Source organism: Pyrgilauda ruficollis, unplaced genomic scaffold (assembly GCF_017590135.1).
Source record: "Pyrgilauda ruficollis isolate IOZ18807 unplaced genomic scaffold, ASM1759013v1 scaffold32, whole genome shotgun sequence".
In the NCBI taxonomy this organism is placed as follows: domain Eukaryota; kingdom Metazoa; phylum Chordata; class Aves; order Passeriformes; family Passeridae; genus Pyrgilauda; species Pyrgilauda ruficollis.
Window position 1 is genome coordinate 1,081,988 of NW_024524600.1, and position 22,448 is coordinate 1,104,435.

The 22,448-nt window shown below is 36.0% G+C and overlaps 1 protein-coding gene across 2 annotated transcripts in view; it reads left to right on the plus strand.

Moving 5' to 3' along the window:
* The window catches only part of ANKS1B (ankyrin repeat and sterile alpha motif domain containing 1B), a 404,705-nt gene that overhangs the window by 80,729 nt on the left and 301,528 nt on the right, over window positions 1-22,448 (plus strand). For both annotated transcript variants that reach the window (XM_041474291.1, XM_041474292.1), the window contains one exon: window positions 17,593-17,733. In XM_041474291.1, the coding sequence (XP_041330225.1) occupies window positions 17,593-17,733 (141 nt within the window). The remainder of the gene's footprint in view (window positions 1-17,592; window positions 17,734-22,448) is intronic.

Below are 22,448 nucleotides of genomic sequence, written 5' to 3' on the forward strand. Positions count from 1 at the left end.
TGAGTCTCTAATACAGATAATTGTGGTTATGATACTTCAGTGACTTCCAATTATTGTTGAAGATAACTTCATTGCTACTAATATTATGAATAAAGTACTCTAGGATTCATTTTTTCTTTACTTTAACAAGGCTTTTTTTTTTTTTTTTACTTGAATTCTCTTCCTCAGTAGGTTTCCTGGTTTCAGCTGGTTTAGGCTTAAACTTAAACCATGACACTAAATAAATGTGATTGCTCAGAGAATAAAGCAGAGGACAAAGAAAAACTGCTAAGTTCTAAATTTCAGTTAACAGTTTTTGTAAATTAAGAAAAAATATGCTTACTTATGTGAGGAAAACCATGGCAAGTTAAAGACTTTCATGGTTTGGCAGATTTATTATGACATATATAGACAAAATGAGATTTACAAAGATCCATAGCTACCCTGAAATGCAGTAGATACTTTTGTAAAGTCCTTCTAGATGTTTGAATGTTTAGATACATAACTCATATTGAACTCAATTTGAACAAGATACTAATCCCATTTAATCATTTTTAGACACTTGTCTAGTGTCTCTCTGAATTTAGGTGCTAACTGCTATTTAAATCTTCTCAGCTGCTGTTTTGCAGAAAATGTATTCCATATAAATCTGTCTGCTCAGGCCTAAATGAAGTGCAATATGAATAGGAAGTGTTCAGACACTAAATCTGTAATTTCCGTGACAGGGAAATATAAAGGTAAATTAGGCAATATATTTTTTAGATATTTCATATATTTTATATTGAACTAGATGTGGAAACAAATCTTCAAAACTGGGGACTGTTTGAAGCATTTTATTGTGCTTTCCTGCTGGGGTATCCAGCTTTTCTTTTAGAGAAAACTGTAGTCAGGATGATGGGTGTGCACTCCCAACATGAAGTTAGGATGGAGGGCAGAATATGTTTTCTCCTGCAGTAAACCCAGCTATACAGATCTGTATGGAGAGGGCTCTTTGCTGTGATGTGAGATTTTCCTGTTTGTTCTAAAGCATCCATTTCATTTTTTAATGTATTTCAGGGTTGTTCAATTTGTTCAGTTGCTACCTGGCTGCCTTGCATAAAAAAAATGAAAGTCACTTCCATTTTTGACACATCTTTTAATTTTGGGCAGGTGTTGCCTTCCCTTTGTGTTTAGACTCCCTGGGTGATAGGAAAATCCACATGCTCTATAAGGGGCCATGAAAGAGTAATCGGGAAGAAGCACTAAAGTGAAGAGATATGTTTAGCTCTGAAAATGATTGCAAAGGTGAATGCTGCCAAACTGCTCTGGGGGCAGGACCAGCAAGTGTAGTCAAGGAAGATGTGTGACATTACAGTGATGATTGAAGAAACTTAAATGAATATTTATGTATAAGAACATGAAAATACAGAGAGAAAGAAGTGAAGATGTATATAGATGTGGAGAGTCAGAAATAGATTCCTTGGATATGTATTAAAGAGAGATTCTTTCTGCTTTTTCCGACTTAAGCTTTCTCCTCCATGGGAAGCTTCTGTAAGAATCTCAATAGGTTGAGTGGGTTCTTATCTGTTTGCATTTATTCATCTCACATTTGCTTCTACTGCACATGCCAAGACCCTTTGAAAGTATGGGCAGCACAGGGCACCCCCTATGGAGTCTGTCTGGAGCACAGACTCTTTCTACCTGCTAGACTGAGTGCTGTCTTTCTTGATTACCAGCTCAAACAGAGGGCTGGAACCACACCTGGTGTGTTTCCACAAAGGATCAGTTACTTCAGGTTCATATCAGCAGATTTTTCCTAACTTTCATTGCTGGCTGTGCTAGCATCAGCTCTGAAGAGGGGTAGAAGTTAGCTCCCTGTTGATAATGTGTTAGGTGGTGCCATTTCCTGAGCTAATGTTGACGACTATTGAAGGCTTTTCAAGCTCATGTAGTTCAGCAATCTGAAAAGTTTCCAAATCCCAAGTCATGCCACTTTGTGACCCTTAGGAAGATTCTGCAAAGGCACTGGCTACTTGGAGACATCTGAATTTTTTGCATCATGCTATTGTTCAGAGAAATAGGGGGCCAAGACTGGGGGATTTCTGATTTGAATACTAACTTGTGGATCATAAACTTAGGAAGCTGGAAAAAGAAGCATCAGAAGCCACCTCCTGAGGATAGCATAGGCTTGGGAAAGAGAAGGCATCAGGAAGCAGCGTGTATTTCAAAGCATTTTTTTTAACAATTGGCTCTTTTCAGGAGGGCCAAAACTGCTGTGACTAAATGAGGTTATGGTTGATTTGGGACTGCAGAAAGGAGTGTCTGTTTACCCAGAATGCACAGCCTGGAATTCTGTCCTGAATTTTAACTGCCAACCTCTATTGTTTGAAACAGTGGGACTCACTGGTTTTGTTTAGTGTAAGGGTAGTGTTAGTGCCTGTTTTTTAATACAATAACTTCACAGTAAAGGCTTCATCTGGAAATTGGTGCTCAATTCTATCCATGGCATAGGGGTGAGTTGCAACATTGGTTTTATAGTCTCACAGATAAAGTATGGATTGTCAGGCTGTGATCCCTTCCAGTATTGTTTCTGCATTCTACAGTCACTGGTAAAATACCAGTGCAATCTGGACAGCAGGACTTTGGAGGCCTTGTTCACACGCACATTCTCTTCCATTTCTGGTCTTAGGCATCTTGCATGGTTTGTTGCTCAATGATACATTGAGCAACATTGATACAATGATACAGCACTTGTAGAATTCTATACTTTATTTGAAAGAAGTGAGTTGGAAGTCTTTTAGGTCAAGGGCAGAATTGAATCCATTCCTCCCTTTGCTGTGTTATTAGACAGGTAGTCATCCAACAACATAACATGTAGTTCTGGAATGTTTGTAGTAAGGAACTACTTCTTTTAATCAAATTTTGTATTGAGAACAATACATGTTTTTATTACATTATATGTTTCTATTGGCCAGGTGTGTGATTTGTGACAAGACATTAAAACCCCAGAGATTTATGTGCTTACAGTATTTTCAAGTCAAATAGGAAGCAGAGTTTGCACAGCTCTGAGGTTAGGTTAAAAAAAAAAAAGAAAAAAGAAACTGTTTGGGTTAGTCTTCCAAGTTCCAAATTACTAATCAGCTTTGACTCTTAAATTTCCTTGGGAGGAAATGGAGGAGCTGACTAGGAAAATTGATGGTGAGGATCTTAGGGGCTGGAAGGCATAACATCTGGGAGAGGGAGAGTACAATGGAGCAGTAAGTAGAAGTAAGGACAGTAACAGTAGACCCATAGCGTAGACATGAATAGGAACAGATCTGGAGATGAGTGAAAATGTCCCCACAGGATGCTTCCCCTCCAGAAGTTGAAAGGGGAACTGTGACAGAAGAACAGATTGTCTTAACTTTCTGAATGGGACAGAATGATTAATGAAGAGGGAGGAAAAGACTGAATGCTGAACAGCAGAAAGTCAGATGAGAGTAAGTTAATGTTATCTTTCAATTTGAAGGGTACATTATTAAACTAAAAGAAGTCAAAGCTGCACTGGAAATGTCATAATTTAAAGGTTTTCTTTTGCTGCTCTGGCTGTGTTTGGTGTGCTGTCGTGCAAAATATTAATGCCATGTTTCCTAGTCTGCCTTTGCCAATCATTAAAACATGTCCATTACAACACAGCATGCAACGAGCCCCTGTTCATTGTCTCCACAAAATTAAAGGCCAGATTGAACACAGTTTTGCAATTCTACTTCAGGGAGAGCTCCAAAAGGCGTTCATACAGCTATGCATCATTTTAGTTGTAATTCCTAGTATTTCTTAATGATTTGTATGCTGGGTGAAGTTGATGGTCGATTCATAGATTTGTGCCTCCAGTTCCTGTCTTTGTTTTTTCCCATTTTGGTCACTGTGACTTGAATGTACTTTTTAGTTGACCTATGCATGCAAAGGCATGGAAAGCCCTGACTGGTGCTGCACAGGCAAGCTTGGGAAGCTTTATACTTGTGTATTGCTCAGTGCTGACATATTACAGTTTTTCTTTGTTCCCTAGATAAAAATCTTTCAAAAAAACTAGAATTTGATTGTTCAGCGAGTCAGAAAAGCAACTGTGCTTCAAAACATATTTCAGAAAACATGAGGTGGAAAAAAATATAGTGAAGTCCTTGATTTTTATCTCAGTTCCTTTGAAAAGATGTTTCCTTTTCAAGCTGAATTAAGTGTGATTGCAGTTTCAGTTTTGTTTTTTTAAAGTATAATTTAAAAAAATATTTATTTTCCAATAGATGGCAGTCTGGTTCAGTAATTTCAAGAACAAAAGCAACCATCTTATATAAGATTTTTCCAACGTTTTTCATCGCTGTGTTAAAATTGTGTGTTTTAACACAGTTGATAGTCCAAACTGCTTCAAAAAGAACACCTTAAGTTCCTCTAGGAGAAAAATGTATGGAACATCATGACATACATTTAAACTACAAACTAAAACATCGGGACTAAATTTAGAAGTGTATCATGGCAAAGAGGTTACACACCAAGTGTGCATTCAAACGATCTGTGTGAATTGAAGAGCAAGCAAGAAAATTTAAATAGGTATAATGTACAAAGCCAGGGATGTGGAAAAATGAAGTGTGTCAGGAAAATGAACAGAAGACTGGCAAAGTGTGTATTGTGAGAATCCTGAGCTCCCACAAGAAAATTGCTTTAGATTCCTCTGTCTGTGGCATTCCAAGATCATTACCAGTTTCCTGTCAGGTGTGAGATTCCTGTGTATGTGTTCATGTCAGGACAAAGGATTTTAATTGTATTATTAAACCCAGAAACACACCATCTGTATTGCAATGTATTTGCACGTTGTGTTCCTTAAAAAAATAATATCAGAAAATAAAAATATGGGCTTTTTGTACATATAAGAAATTCATATGGATTTCAAAAAATATTTGACTTTTTATCTGCTTTGGGCAACCTGTGATTGCAAAACAAAAAGTAGGGATTAAGACCTTCTCCACTTGCCTGTGTGTGTATATATACATTTGCTAGACGTACATGTTGGAAACAATAAATCTCAGACTTTTTCTTTCATAAACTTGATGTTTTATTTGAAAAATATTTTCATAAAATTGTCTCTTAAAAAGGCTTCATCTTACTCTGTATTCAAAAGTTGATTTCTGTCCTTATTTTGAAAAGTGTGGGTTTTTTTCATGTAGAAACCATAACTATACCACATTTTTTGAGAACGCCTGAGATTTTTTTTTTAACTAAAACTAATTTTAAAATGTGCCACTTCAATAGAACTGAGACTCCAGATGGAAGTATATTCTTCAGAACAGTCTCTTTAATCTTGTGTAGTAGGTGTTTGCATGCAGTGTTTGCTTTTACATTTATGCTGTTGTGTTCAGAAGCGTAATAAAAAAAAGTGTTATTGATTTTCAAGTGCAAATGCAATATCTTACTGTCTTTGGATTTGTGACACAAGTTTAGATTAAAGAAAGAGTTCTTGAGAGACTTCTGTGTTCTTAAAAGTAGAGTATATGTTAAAGGATTTTGCTTGATTACACAGCATACTGAGAAACTTAAGATGCCCCTAATTTTATTTTTTTTTAAACTGAAGGTAGTAAAACCATGTAGTAACTGCACTGCAGAGGGATTTCACAGAAGTGGCAGCAGCATATCTGTTTAAATTTAATGTGGTTATATAATAGATAATAAAGGCTGGCAGCAGTAATTTAAATTTTAACATGAGGAAAGGTTCTGTGTAGTCTCAGGGAAAAGATTTGGATTTCATCGCAGGCATATAAATGTCAGTTTCTGCTTAATTCTGTCATCCAGAATGGGAAGTTGATACTTGTGCATGTTGAGAGAGTAGAAAAATATATATGTAAAAATATAATAACATTGCTGAAAACAGTGAGGGTACATATTCAAAGATAGAATTATTAGTCTTATGTCAAAATATCAAGGATATGGGGCTATATAACAGCAATAAAACTGTAATTGTGTCTGGTTTATATCTAAGAAGAGATTCAAAATCAAAGAATTATGTGGTTTTGAAAGAAGTTGACTAAGAGAATATATTAAGAGTGGGTAAAATTTATGCATGATTTTTCAGAAGTCAGTTATTCTGATTAATTTTTTTTTTCTCTAAGGAAAGGCACATTTTTCTTTTTTTGTAAAAAGCACACCATTTTTTTCTTTATTATTTTACAAAGTAATAATCTGTAGAATTTGTTGAATATTGAAGTAAACTGTTTAGTAGTATTATTCCAGAATACTATTTTGGTTTTTACTTTTAATATAACATTTAAATAAATAATGGCTGGATTGAAATATAATAGCTAAGAGTGACCAAATATGCTTGAGTAAAATAATTGCTTTCTTGAGCCTTAAAAACACCACACACTTGCGTGAATTATTGAGAAAAGGATAGAAAATTTCACAGAAAAATGATGATGAGCAAGCCAGAAGTATGCACAATGGCTTACTAATGAGGATACAGTAAAAACACCTTCCAGAACAATTTTGGTTGCTTATTCATTAGGGAATAGTAAGATAATCAGGCCTGATTGTATGGGGCTTCAAGGACAGAAACAGATACATTTTAAGTCATTTATATAGTAAATAATATAGTAAAATTTGGTGAATTTGATAATAAAGCTTCAATGCGTTTGCAGGTATTTATGATGTATTAAACAAAGGAAGACAATTGTATTGAGAGACAGTGTTTGGAAGATTGTTGCTTTACTGAATTCCTTTTTTATGATAGTGTTAGATAATTTAAGTATTGCCAAATTCTGATGTTGCAAGAATTTTGTATTAAGTTGCTCTTTCACCCAGTTCAGTTATGAATCCTATTTTGCAAGCATATACTGACTCTTATTTCTATGGGAAGTATGAAGGCCATTTCTCCCAGGATATGTAAACATAACTTTTTGAGATTCCCTTGTTGGAAAGGTCTACCCACACCCTGAAGATAAGATTATATAACTTTAAAAATTGATTTTAAAAGCTACCACCCAACCAAAAACCATCTGCCACTTCCAATTTCTAGTGCACACAGTAGTATTTCCTATTGAGAACTGTTGCTGCTGCTACTTTTTTTCATTAGATATTTATGGTGGGACATCCAATACCAAACATCCACTTGGTCAACATGGAATTTTATACTTTCCATAAACTGCTTTACAAAATTTTTTCTAAATTCTGTTTAAATATGAGCTGATAATTACAAAGAAGCAGAGGGAAACCAACAGGATACAATTTTTCCCCCTCTTTTAGGCTACCTAGTGAAGGAGAGTTCAGACATTCTAAATGTATCCTTTCCTAACCCGTGTTCTGTAGCTATTAAAAAAGATTATGTTTTTTATCTGTAGGTTAGGCTATGCTTCAGCACAGTGTTGTGAAAATTTATATTAGAGGGGTCCTAATAGGAGCTGTGTGGAACTCTACACAGAATAATTTGCCTGGTGTCATGCTTCACAGCCGAGTGAATTAGCCTGCAGCTCCCTGCTGCTGTGATTTTGGGTAGAAAGATTGCTAACCAATCCTCCAGTGGGCTGCACAGACCTAGCCTGTGAGAAAGCCAGTGCTTGTTTTAGAATGTAAAATCTCAAAACATGACAACACTTAGTATGATTTAAACTACATGGAGTTAAGTGTAACTAGGGGAATGTGCTGGCCAAACCACCAGTTCATTTAGTCTGCATTAAAAGTACCTGCTCTTTTTTTCACTAGAATGATTTTCTGGAATATTTAAGCAGTCTGTGCAATTATGTGTGTGTGGCAAATTCCTTGACTATCAGGTACTAGCAGGAAAATAGCTTACAGACAAATGCATCTCTCAGAATGCTGTTATGTGTTTAGCTTGCAGTGGGGAAGCCTAAAGGTATCTAATCCTTTTGCTCCAGTCTGTCACATTGTTCACCACCATGTAAAACCCTGTATTGTTGTTTTGGAGAATGTGTGCTCTAGACACAGGCATTTTGTCTTATTGGCTGAGTGCATGCTTCCATTTATTCTTATATAGTAAAACATGATAGAGTAGAAAAGAACAAATGCTTTGTGCACACCCTCCATAATTTGCAATATTTCAGGCTTGTTATTTCTTAAAGCTTTCTTTTCTCTAAGTAATCTTAGCATTTTCTTGTTTTGTATGTAAGTCTTTCCATGCTGCCAAGCACTTTCACTTGCCCTGCTGTTGGACCCTTTAATCTCAGCTGAATCTTTTGCATAAGGATCTTGGATATGGGTTTAGAAATTTTCCATATAAAGTAATTATAATACAAGCTTTTCAGATCAAAGAGCTTGTTTGTCTTTATGGTTATAAAGCTGTGTGTAAATTTGGGGTGCTGTGGCAATGATTAGTAAAATTTTATCTACTCAAAAATTCTGTTTGATAGCTAGGTTTTATTAAATTGACTACAGTAGATTTTTTTTTTTTTACAATGACAATTTTAGTTCAATACTGAGCACATATGTAGAGTCATCTCTGTTTCATTATACTTAGATGAACACCAAAGATATCTACTAATCTCAGTAGGATTAGCCAAGATATGAGGACTCTATCAGAACTGATCCTGAAGTCATCTTCTCAATATGAAATATATTTGCTTGCATTCAATATCTTTTTTTTATGTTACTCAATGCTTTAGAGAACCTTCTTTCTCATCTGTGCTTTATGATTTTTTTAACATCCCTGAGCTGCCTGTGCCACTGTTGCCGGTGCTGCACAGCAGAACCCCTTTTCTTCCATTTCTTTTGGTACCCTCAGGGTCCATCATCCTGGGAGTATTCAGTAGTGTACAACACAATGTCCATTCTTAAGCTGCAGTCTCCAGATTCATTTGGGACCTTCCAAGAGAGTTTCAGTCACTTCTGGAGAACAGAATGAGAAGATAATACCATGAGATTTCCACCCAGACAGGTGACTTTTTAAATGTTAACATCAACTCTCTCTTTTGATATTATTATAAAACCAAATAGTCAGGAACACTAAGATACTGGTAACCAGAGGTGCTTCCCTCAAGCACTGACCTTCCTTAAAAGTCTGTTAAAAAAAAATCTGTCATGGATTCCTACCCTCCATTTCCTTTAGGTTTCTCCTCTCCTCAGACTGTTGTCCAGTGCTCCAGTCCGAATCACATTTTCAGATGCAAAAGTCTGTCGTTAGCATGAGAAATTCCATTAACAGGCAAAAGGAAACAGTAGCAATGAGCTGACGCAGAAAAAGCACACCCTGTCCTACATCTTCTGGCAGTACTGGTTATTGAGATGACTGCAGTGACATCACTGGCTTAATTATATAAGACAGGAAAAAGCAGCAACTTCCAGTATATGAACGTCACACTGGCAGATTTTCCTATTGGCCATAGCAAAGACTTTGCCTTCCTAGTGAAGATGATTCTGAATGCTGCTTCCACATGCCATGAAATCAGGCTGCATTGAGAGCTGTTCTCCAGTTGGTAGTATTCTGCATCTCTGATGGGGTGTGTGTGTGTGATCCTTTTCAACACCTCTAGAGCAGTCTGAGCTATTGCTTGTGCTTCTGACAACAAAAGGTAGATTACTTTTTGGCTGATCTTTCCCAGTTAGGCCTTCAACTTCTATAGCCTTCTAAGACATTTCAGCTGTCAACTGTTCTACTGTGTTGTGTTTACATTATGTTTAGCACTTGGCTGCCAATATGGCAAACCACTAGTAATTTGTTACTGCTGGATCTGTAAATCATCTAGCAAAAATGTTCTTCAAAGCTCTTTTGATTTTCCAATCTTAACCAGCATTCACCTTCAGATGACTAACTAGGTACTGCATATAGTTCTTCTTTAGGTTGCCTTTGTCTATTCAGGTATGATTTTATCTTCTTTATTAAGGCAACAGTGGCTTAATGGAATAATAACTGCATTTTCATTGACACATTTCTACTGAAAATAGGCTAAGTGAAAAACTGTGCACTGGAGGAGTAATAAAGTGGTGACTTCTGCCTACTCTCTTGCCACCTGATTTTTCTCCACTTTAATTTCTCTACCTTCTGCTCTATTTTATGACAAATAATGTATTTTCTATAAGTTTCATCATACTGCCACCCACTTACCCACCCTCTCTTTCACAATTTTAAAAAAGGAAAAATGCAAGGTTTACAACTGATTTTCATGGCAATTACATAGCACTGAGATTTTCAAATGTTATATGATAACATTGAGATGGTATAGGGCTGTTAAATACAGAGATGCCTCTGTAGCTATTCCCAAGCAGTATTTTCTCTGAGACATTTAAAGTCAGAAATGGTTGACATTGCTTTGAATTATGATGTTTTTCCTTTATGCAAGGGCAAATATTCTCTAGCCTTTAATTCTGTTTAATGTTTTTAAAATTATTAACACTTAATTTTGCTTTTCTGTGGGCTCCTATGCCCTCATTATCAGTTTTTTCTTTTTCATCTGGTACATGAGTTTTTCAGTGAGTCACATTTTGGAGTGACTCATGTGCATATTGATTCAGGGAGATGCAAAAGTCTGTCATTAGCATGAGAAATTCCATTAACTTAATTGCAACTGTTCCTGTGGTTAAATTTCAAGACTCAAAAAAAAGGTACCAAATTCCTTCCCTTTTTGCACAGCCCATATTTTTGTATACCCTTCCTACATACCAACATAGGTCAAATCTACTATGCCTGTGGGATGGAAAGGCATTCCTAGATATGCATTTCTGTAGCAGAATGTCCTTGCGGTCTGTATGACTTCCTGGGTGAGTTCTATTTTAGGGCTTTATGCTTCATGTGCTAAGTTCTTTTTCATGGTAAAGTAAAGCACTTGAAATGCTTTGATATTAAATGTTTAAGTGTGCAAATAGTCTGATTTATTAGTATTAGGTATGTGCTCAAAATTAGACAAGTATTTAAAATACAGGTTCACTTTATTTTAGCTAATGTTAAGAAAGAGAAATTAATTTGGCAGTTCAGTCCTGTCCCAAACACATATATGAGAGTGGAGAAAGTTATGGAAGTGCCTATGTTTTGGTACATTATAGAGAAGTAGCTTAATCCGTAGATTAAACAAATAACTTTTATTAAATCACAGAATACACTTGAGTTGGAAGGGGCCCACAAGGATAATCAAGTCCAATTCCTGGCCCTGCACAGAGCCATCCCAACACGCTATGCCTGACACTGTTGTCCAAAAGCTTCTTGAGCTCTGTCAGGCTGGTGCTGTGACCCCTGTCCTGGGGAGCCTGTTCTGTACCCAAACACCCTCTGGGTGAAAAATCTTTTCCTGATATCCAAACTAAACCTTCCCTGACACAACTTCAGGCCATTTTTTCAGGTCCTGTAACTGATCACTTGAAAGAACAGATAATCTATTAGGTTTTTAAATCCTAAGACTTTTGCTTTATGAATGGTTGCATCCTTCTATGAGAGTAGTGCAAAGATTCAGAATCATCTTAATATTCGTTAATTATGCTACATGCAAGGATGAATTAAAAATTTCAACTGTATTGTGCTCCTTTCAATACCTGTCCAGATGTACTCATTTTATAATCTCATTTTTGCTTAGAATTTTGATCTTATTCAGTATGCATTGTACTTGCCATTTGGTTCTAGGATGTATTTCCTGTATAGTGTCAGTTCCTGCTCTGGAGACTGGGTGATTTATTTTGGGGTGCTCATCATGATAGGTGTCAATGGCACTTACCCACTGAGGGGCAGCAGCTACACAACCACATAGTTTTCCTCGTGTATGTGAATTAATCGCATTTGCCCAGTTAATACATTTTGTGTTTGCTACATGTGGTCATTTCACTTGATTCTACTGATTTCAAGTGGCAGAAATTTCTCCTCAGAATCAGATATCACTGTGATCTTGAGTTCCAAGGGTGTAACTGCTTCAGGTGTGGTGGTTTTTTTGGAGCCCCAGTCAGAAAATATCACATGCAGCTGGGCTGATGTGCAGTGGTGTAGTGACCAAGATTCTGCGCCTGGGACTGCTAGAGCTGGGATTTGCAGGATACTTAGGCTCTTATACCACTGAGGATAGTCACAGGGTCTCCCAAGATGATTCCTGATGTAGCCCAGCACTTATACAAACTCACCTTCAGTTTCAGCATAGCCAGCAGATCAGAAACACAAAGTTAGTGACCATCTTGGAGATGTTGAAATGACATGTCTAGCATCCCACAGGGATTAAAGCAGAGGCAGGTACAGAGTACTCTTCTCCATCGTTTTGCTGCTGTAAGTACAAGACTGTCTTTGTCTTCCTGGTACTTCTTGGCTGAATACAGGAGGTGCAGTCAAACTCTGCCGAGACTCATAGTGAATGAAAAGGGATGCAGGCTTGGAACATGCTTGTGAAAGAATGGCAGCAGATGTGCAATGTAAGGTGAAAGACAAGATAATTAGGATGGGGAACAGAAAAACATTAGTAGGGACAAAGTCTTGGGGGATGTGGGAAAGATGTGCCCAAGTTCCCAAAACCTTTCTGTGTGTGAGACATGGGAGGTATGTCATAATTGAGGCTCCTCCTTTTCAGGATCCTTACTGAATCTCAGAAGGGCATATTTGCTTAATGCAGGGATGCTGCTGTAGAAAAATAGTAACTGATTGTGTTATATGTCATGCCTCAATATTCTTTTTTCTTCTGCATACCTCAGGCATTTCCCCTGAGAGCAGCTTGGGTAGCAGCAGGGGGAGCACTGAGAGCACAGAACACTGTCCCAGCTCTTCTCTCCCTGGCTCGCCTGCCTGCAACTGCTGGGGACAGCTGTGGCAGAGATAGACCTGCTTATCCAAATTTATAGAGAAGATTTAGGAACAGTTTACTGTTCTATTAGTTCTTAGTAATAATAATGTCAAAACAGAATACTAGGTAAAAGACCTGTAATTTTTTGTTTTTATTTCACAGTGTAAGGTACATGTCCTTTGGCCAAGGAGATTTAGAAGCACCTCTCTGTTAGGATGATATAAAATACATGTTTGACAAATTATTTCTACAGAAGAAGCTTCCTATTGACCTCACTGTTTCAAACTGAGTGACAGCACTTGGCTTATCAAATGTCTGGTTGCTTTCTGCCTTCCGTAAGCAGAACGGTATTGCCTTCTGGATTTCATCTTTACTGCTCCATTTAAAAATATTGTTTCCTAACAAAGATAAATGATAAGGTAATGTTCCTGTCTCCAGAGCTATGATGCAATAGCAAACAGTAAATGTTCTGTTATTTTTAATCTTTAATAGTTTGCTGATGATGTTTTGCTTTAGCAGATACTGTTTGAAGGGGTATGTAAAATACTTCTGCAATTGGATGATATTGTGAATAAAACAGATGCAAGAAGGAAAGGTTTTGATGTTTGTTTTTAGGTTTCACTGGACTAGTCCAGAAAAGTCTCCTACATATTCTGAAACAAGAATTGAGTAATATTTTTCCTAGCAGTGGCTGCTTACAAATGTCAAGGCAGAAAGCAGACCAGTCTTCACTAAAAGCTAAGAAAAAAGGAGCGACTGAAAGGAAATAAGACATCTTGTATCATTTACTTGTATCATTTATGTATTCCTTAAAAAAACTTGTCTAGGTAATAAGGTCATATTACCTAGACAAGTTATATGTTAGCATATGTTAGCTAGGAGATAGTTAACATTTGATAAAAAGAAGGCCATACATAAAGGTATATAAATATGTTTTATACATGGTGTACAGTTGCTGAGCTGTGAACTTGGTGACTGTAAATAATAGTTAAGATTAAAGCTGCTCTCACCTTCTCTTGTTGTTGGCTTAACAGACTTTCTCTGCTTTTTCTTTCCGTATTCATCTGTATTTTTCTCTCTGTTGATAAATACTAGCTTACTCTCTTAGATTAGGATAGAGATTACAAGTTATTGTGGTAGACAATCATACATGTACATACATGTTTTGAAAATAAATAGCCTCTTTATAGAGTGTCCTTCAATCTAAAGTATCCTAGTGCCCAAAATTTTGCCTTTTATGTAGATGAAGACATGAAAAGGAAGGCTTCCATACCTAAATTTTGGAAGACATTACTTAAATACTCATTAAGTATGAAAATGAGAGGTGATGTGATAGGCTTAGTAGTGTCTGAAGAAAATTTGTCACTAGTTGTAGTGGTACAATGTCCTTATGCTAGATCTTACTACTCTCTCACTGCTGTATCATTATTATTCTCTCCTTACTCAGAGAAATTACTTTCTTAGCCTTTTACTACTGCAAGCAATGTCTAATATTTGATTCAGTATTCCAGTAAAAACCAGAGATTTTAATAAAGCTTTAATTCTATTAATATCTTGTAATTTCTCTACCAAATTTTCCTTTTGCTTATCATATCTAATATCATGTAAGGTTTTCTGTCTGTTCTGTTTGAGGATATATGCTGCTTATGCTTGTCTCTCTTCTAACTTAGGCAGAAGTTCACTTACTGAAGCTTAGTACTGCAGTTTATATTCTTTTTATATTCTCTTTATATTTGCCATTTCATAATGTCTAATTCAATTAATTGAATAACTGTGATTTAGATGGCATTTTAGACTACATTTGTTTGGGTTGTTTTACCTCCAAATAGGCATAAAGAAGAGGTTCTAAATGGTGCCTGTTTTTCTTTAGTTGACAGAAATACCTTCTGCTCTATTTATTTATTTATTTTCTGAGAAGTGGGCATAAATAACTTTGGTTTTTCTAAAACTCTCCCTACAGGGCTATATCAAGGCTTCCCAGTAGCACACACAGAATTAGATTTTCATGTTCAAAGGATCTCTAAGGAGGTAAAATTAAATTATACAACAGAACAGAAAAATTAGGGAGTTCTGGGAAAGGAACGAAGGCTGTGAGAGAATAACAGGAAACTGTGTGGTCTGGATTTGGAGTTTTATGGGTTTGTGTGACAGTCTGAGCTCTGTGAATTGATTGTAGATTTTTCTGTATCTCATTTGCCTCTCCAGACACATCCCTCTTCCCAGGGTACGCAACCCCAGTCTATCAAGTTTGGGGCACTTCTGACCCTTTTCTCTCATGCAGCTATTAACTCCTTCCTTCCTCTTTGCAAATGCAGCTCTCTTTCCCTGCAGTAATTCCCACATATCTCTTTCCCACTGTTTGGGAGGAACTGGGCATCTGTCAAGCAGGGATGGGTGAGAAAGCTGATGGCAATAACTGTTTCTTCACCCTCCAAATAGACTTTTCCTAATGGTACCTTTTAGTGCCTTATTGGTGGCAGAAATCTGTGCAAGTGTACAAAGAGCTGACCCTGATCTACAGTAGTCTGTAAATTAGTCTGTATCATGTTCATACCTGCATTGTCTAGTTGCATGAGAGCACCAGTTTGTTCCAGTCATGTGTCTAATGAACTCTGGCATTGACTGATCCTTTTTCAAATGATCAGCAGATCTGACTAGGTACTTTCCGCTTCCTCACATTCACATAGACATTAAATTCCTGTGATTCACACTCTATCTTAGGCTATTTATATAAAATACATCTAATGGAAATATACAACGCTCATTCTGCTTGTGTATTTTAGTTTTACTGTTCAATAGTTGTTTGGCATGGGGTTTTTTCACTCCGTTCCTGTAATGGCTGAATACTCATATGCTCCCCCTTCAGTGACTCTTGTAATTCATCTTCCTTTAGTTGTATTGAAAATTTCTCACTTAAGTGTGTGGGTTTTTTACCTTTACAGGGTGCACTGACATTTTTATATGACTTTTGTATTCATTCACTTCCATTGGCTTGTAAGGTTACAGCTAATGTGTGTCACCTGCTTTCCTGTGCTGAGCACTGCTGCAGTTCTTTGCTTTTTACTCCAGAGGGCAAGTGCTTTATTCTCTGCTAGAGCAATTCTGAGATTTAAAATACAAGTGTAGGGCGGCCACAATGGAAGATGGTGTCATAAATAGAGGGGAAAGACCTCTAGTCTGCTTCCTTTGTCTATGCAAATACCTAGCAGTAATAGTCTTTCACGACCTACACTCTGCAGAATTAACCCGATCCTTTTAATAATCAGTGTGAGAGTATTGGTTGCTATGGCAATATATTCTGTGGTACTACTAAAGTGTCAAAATAACCTTATGAAATACCATGCTAAGAATGTTTTAGAAATTGACTTCTAAAATAAAAAGTAAATAAATCCACCTAACTTTATAAGATATGGATAGACTAATGAAGTCTGCAATAAGGAAACAACTATTTTCTAACCAAGGGGACTCAGAATAATGGAATGGAATATACTGTGTTTCTCCTCTGTGATGCATGAGTTGAGATAGAATTTCTAAATATTTCCCCTGCTTAAATTAATGGTATACCAACAACTTTTGTGTTAAGAAGTTAGCGCAGGAGTCAAGAGTTGAATGATCATCAGATGATACACAATTTGAGTTAGTGTCTGTCTGTGCGGTCTCCTACAGTTTCCATTGTGTTTATCTTTAGAGCTGCTGCTGTTTCTTTATTTGTTTTCCTCCCTGCTTTTCTTTCACTTCTCTATTCCCTTCCTTGCAGCAGACTCCATGCATTTCTTTATTCTATTGGCTAAAATAATCTGCAGTTAGGTGTTGGGGTTTTTAAGATGATTTTTACCCCATAGCAGCACTTTAGAGTTAATGTTGCCATCAGATTGATAGCTGTGGTCAGCCATTGTCTCAAACAGTGCCATTCTGGTCAAGAAAAAATCCAGCCACTTCTGAAAGAAGTGTTCCTAAACACAGCATTTAGTATCTGAGTATCAGGCAGGCTGCTTAAACAAATTTGAAGCAGGCTAGAACAGTTATTTCATATACCAATTTAAGTAGGGACAAAGAATTAATGTGTAAATTGTTTTAGTTGGTTTTTTTTTTTTTTTTTACTTGTAACAATTTGTGTTGATGTGAGATTTTAAAAATCATTCATTACTGGGTTAACTTTCTTCGTTCTTCTTCTAAAATTAGTAAAAATTGCCACTGCAGTTCAGTTGAGGTGGATTGTCTTGTGTAGCAAAATAACACAAATATATGGGAACTGACCACTGTTCCTATTTCTGTCTGTCATAGAAAATTGGGATACTGGTTTAAGCAAAAATCAACATTTTTCCCTTATCACTCAGATCAATATGTAAGCCACAGTGTTATAAGTCAATGATTATTCCTGATACTTTTCATCTCTTCCAGACTATAAAGCAAAATAATACAGATAATTTCTAAATACATCTTTTGCCTACAAAATTAGATAACACATTTATTGCTGATAAATATAATGCAAAACCTGAAACCTCAACCTTTTCATTGATTTAGTAGTTTTTGTCTGCAAAACTCTTGGACCCATCCAGGCAAATGTTAGTTTTTATTTTGGTGGAATATCCTAAATTTAATGATATTGCAGCAAATTTTAAAGTAAAATGAAGCAGAAATTGCCAATTTCTTGATAATAAGGACAGAACAAATTTTTATGTATATTAATATATTCACTCAATTTTAGAGTATAATCACAGATAGCTCCATATGCACCTTCCTTAGAAAGTATTATTTGCATACAACAGTTTAAGAGTTGAGTAGGTACTTTGGATTAAAATAGCAGTTTATCTTTTGGTATTTCTGAATGGGACACTCTTAAGTTCATAACATAAAAAATTTCTTTTCAATATATATCACTGTGTTTAATTTGAAATTATTGTTTCTTTATGCACAGAGGCCTTCTTCAATGCGTTTATCATCAAGGGAGGAAGAAGATGATGATGCGGCTGAAAATACTTGTGGACCTTCTGGTTTATGGGAGGCACTGACACCTTGTAATGGATGCAGGAACCTCGGATTTCCCATGCTTGCACAGGTATGTGATTCCCTTTTCATCATAAAACTTAGTAACTATGGAAGAGATGCTTAATCTCTGCCTTAACCCTTAGAGTTATTTATAGTTTTGCCTGATTCCCTTCAAAATTGCTACTTTCACTCTTCATTTTAATGTCAAAATCTGCTTCCAAAATTAAATGTTGAGGTTCAGTCATCCTGCTATAATAATTATTCATAACAGTTTAATATGGAGACTGATGTTTGCTACCCCTATTTTAGACAGATAGTTGCTGCGTTGGATAGCTTTCTTTTCCATCTGGAAAGAAATTTTGAAGTCACATAGTTTCCTTTGGGATAAGTGCTCTATTTTTGACCAGCTTCTAATTAATATAATGACATCTCAGCTACTTTCTTTGCAGAATTAATTGAGGACATCATGCATAACTCAACCAATGTAAGAATATAGCCTAAGACTTCTTTTTGAATATTATGTAAGTTAAAGAAAAAATCCCCAAATGTTTTCAAATGCTCATCATAATACTGAAGAGAATAAATAGAAGTGGGTAATATATTTGGGTCCGAGTCCCAGAAGTCTCGGAGCAGATCAGTCTACAGTATCTACCAAAGCATTCCAGCAGCTGTGTCCTGAACAAGTGATATTGTATTGCTCCAGAACAGGATGATGCTTATTGCTGCTTCTGGGTCTCCCTTGTTCTCTCCCCCCACCATAAATTAAGCACTCTCATTTGTGTAACATTTTTCCTGCACTTTTTTTTTTTTTTTTTTGTAGCATTGAATGATGCCAAATTTCTGTTTAGAAATGTCTGGTTTTTTTCAGTTGCATCCTTACTTGGCACTGCATTTAAATAGCTTTGTCAGATTCTTGTGTACCACATTGGAATTCCATATCCTGTCTCACCACATTTCATACACTGTTGCTTTCATACCGTGACTGTACCTTTTATTCCCTTTAAGTCTCGTGGGACTTGCACCTGTTTGAAGTCAATGCTGAAGCCTTCCCTGCAGTCAATGGAAACAGGATATGGCAGCTCATGTGCTTGAATAACAATGAGCACTGCCCTGTCTCTTGATAAGGAGCCTTTATACTCCTTTCCCCTTTCAGTAGCTGTTTCCTACTTCATACTATCCATCATTTTAGACATTTGGCGAAGTGCGGCGTTGTCGGAATCATCCCAATTTACAATCGGAGTACTAGTTACTAATTCCTCATTTTTAAGGATTTGTTTCAAAACATATTTCTGAAATGGAACTTTTCTGATTTAAATATCACTTGTGGTTTAATTATTGTTAAACTTGCCCATGATGAACATACATGCCATTTTTGTTTCCTAATTTTAGAAAATATTTTTGTTTTCCTTGTTTCTTCTTTAGGTAAGGCATACATAAAGGGTGCTATAAAATTGAGGGATGCCTTTGAAAAGCACAATCAAGTGTGGTTGGTTGGTATGTCTTTCCTATTTGTAAAGGGAGATTCATTTCAACTATGATGTAAGTTTTAAAATAGTGATTCCTGAATGAGTGTTATTCATTGTACTTAAATTTTAAGCTCAGACTTATGATATCTCATCCTTCTTGCTCTGAGAACAATAAGATTTTTAATTATAAGTACAAAAAAGAGTATATTTATTATGCTTTCATTTATTATATGACAGATTGCCTTTCTAGGTTGCTTCTATCCATAGAAATTCATGACAGAGATAGTTTTGGTCTTTTGTTGATTTCTTTTTATGGGAGAAAGGAAAGTTAGGTAGTGAAAAATCTCCAAACTAAAAGCCAGTGACTTTGGTTTTTATAAATTGTTGCCATCAGTGTATGCAGTCTTTCAAGCTGTTAGCTAATCTGTTGGATCTTTTGCATTTACTTCAGAAGGCAGCAGAGAACATCTTGTCCTAAGGGATTGAAAACACAAAGTATATATGTAAATTTCAGGATTAAGAACAGAATCTGGAATTGGTCTAACAAATTATATATTGTGTGAAATAGCATGTTTTTGGTAAAAGTACAAAAATATGTTTCTAATACTCATGTCAGTGCACTAACATATCATATAACAGAAAGCACAGACTTCATAATGAAGAAACTGTGAGATAAGGGTATTTGACATGGTGTCTTAAAATTTGTGCTCTCCTAAAGATCCAAAAATAGGGAAAAGGCTCTATCAATTGCTCTTGGACTCAAACAAGTTCATTTTTACACTTCTCATTTATTTAAAAATAGATGTTGCAATCGTATAAATATATTGTGTTTGCACATCAAAGGTGAACAAACATAAAGATTGATTCTTGCTTTATATACACAGCAAGAGGCACGGTGATAACATGAAATTGAGTTTTAGGTGAGATTATGAAAATGTCCATCTGTGACCTAGTGAGCTCACAGTTTTCAATATGCCAGAGGAGAGGGCAGTAATCTGGACAAACTTGGTTTCTTTTTTGCAGTTAGGGAAAAAAGCTTGTCTGAAGGTACTTCTGGCATGCAGTGTGTTATTGCTGTCTCTACTGTGCTGGGAAGTGTCATTTTAGAAAGGGCTATTACAGAAAGTTCTGTGTAAAATGTTATTTAAGACCTAGAATAGCAGCAATACAGGTGTTCTCAGAACAATCAACTCTTTTTTACAGTCTCAAAATTGGTGAAGTGCTGGAAGAGCTTTATGGAAAAATCTTTGTGTCTTGTAAAAAAATTCAGGGGTTTAGAATATGCAGCTGGATTTTTGGAGACTGAAATTTAGACATGTCTTCTTGTTTTAGCAGAGAGTGTATTCCATTTGTAGCTAATGATTTAGGGTTAGTTTGGGCCTTTGTTCTGAGTTAATCTTTGGTTTAGGGCAAAAATTCAAAACCCACATACATATTTGCATTTTCTTGAGAATAAAGCAGCATACTCTGAATGTATGTATATAATTCCATTTTCTTTTTCATGTATAGCATACCTTGAATATTTCTCTGTTAAGGGGCAAATAGGGCCTGATGGGCAGAGGTAAATAGAGGCCAGTCTGCAATGTCAGAGAGATGAATGCTGCAGAGTTCTATATGATCCCTCCAGAATTACCAGTTTAAAGCAAGCAGTTCACACACCTTAATCTTGACAGCCATACCAGCATATTTTTGTAATTATGAAGTAATTGTGAGATAAGGCAGATTTAGTTCTGTCCCATTTAGGATGCTGCTGAGTCAGCTGGACTGGACTGTGACTTGAATTGTGTTATATGTACAGCTTAGAATCCTGACAGTTATTCTGTGTGTTTGATATGATGACAGCCAGGAACACCTCATTTGTTACACCTCTGTTACAAAATGAAAATAACATAAAGAGTGCAGTGCAGTTGCTATGGAAAAATTGAACTTTGATTCAAAAGCCATAAGTATAAATCATGTTGCCAGTTGCTGGGAAGCGTGGCTCTTCACAAAAATGTATGGAAAACTTACCTAAATATTTAAATGTTATGTTTCTACATTTTTAGGAGATGAGAACTGTATGTAATAGTTTCTTTATCAATACAGGCTATGGTAGGAATATTTAAAGTTTGGAGTTTGATGCATCTGTTAATAGAGTTATGTATTTCATGTCTGCCTTCCAGAAGATCATTTTGTCTGTCTGTACTTCTTTTAATAAATTTTAAAAGTAATTTTTAATGGGAAGAGAATTTGTATACTGTTTGTATTGTAGAAACTAGTTAAGGTTGTTCTGTAGAAAGCCTGACATTGAAAATTATTATGTTGCAATTATTTTTACATTTTCAAGTCAGCTCAGGATATGTGAGAGATGAATGGGATAATTAAGTAAGGAGCTAACTCAGTTTTCACATAGAGATCAAATCTGCTCCTAAAACCCCTCTATACTGACACTCTCTGGAGAGAGTCAGCATGGCTATTTGTTATCTCTTTCTGAAAAAAATTCTAATATTGGGAATTTTATTTGGCATTGTTTGTTTTCATTTCAACATATTCTTTCAGTTTGAACTCCTTCTATCTTCAGTCGCCTCAAAAATTTTCTTAGATTTTAAGCTCAATGCCAAATGTTGAAGTTATTTTTGAACTGCTACGGTGCAGGGGAGATAGTATAAAAGAGGAAGTATTTCTTCTTTGCTTTTTAATAAAAACAGGAAAAAAACAAAGAACATGTTTTTAATTAAACAATAATGGCTGAAGTGCTTCAGCTTTGTTTTTCAATCCATTAATAACTTTACCTTTCAGTGATTCAGTGAAAGCACATTTCAAACTAGACTGGGAAAGAAGCAGATTTGGCTCATCTTACTTAGTGCTGAAGTTCTCCAAAATTAGAAACAGAAAGTCTTGTGGCATTATCTAATTTATATGTTACAGGGGAGGAAACCTGTCTCCTTATTTAGTGATGATGTAGACAAAGTTGAGAAAGTTGGGTTGACTTTGGCCTAAAATATACCTGAGTATGGATAGCCAGAGTAAGATTGTTATATTATCTATAATACTTTCCTATAGTTTCTAACCTTCAGTAAAAAATATTATTTTTCTTCCTAATTTAGTAGATTAAATTAGAAATTTACATAAATGGGAGTAACATGGAAAGCTCTACTACCCATAAAAAATATTTCTATTAAACTCTTGATTTGCAATGTTGTCTCTTTTGCAGTAAGCTTAAGTCTTATTAGTAATTTCAGGAACACACCACCCACACACTGAAGCAGCTACTAAAAAGTGCAATATGTATTCTGCCTAGAAAGAACCAGCAGATGATGATTATACCCTGCTGAACAGT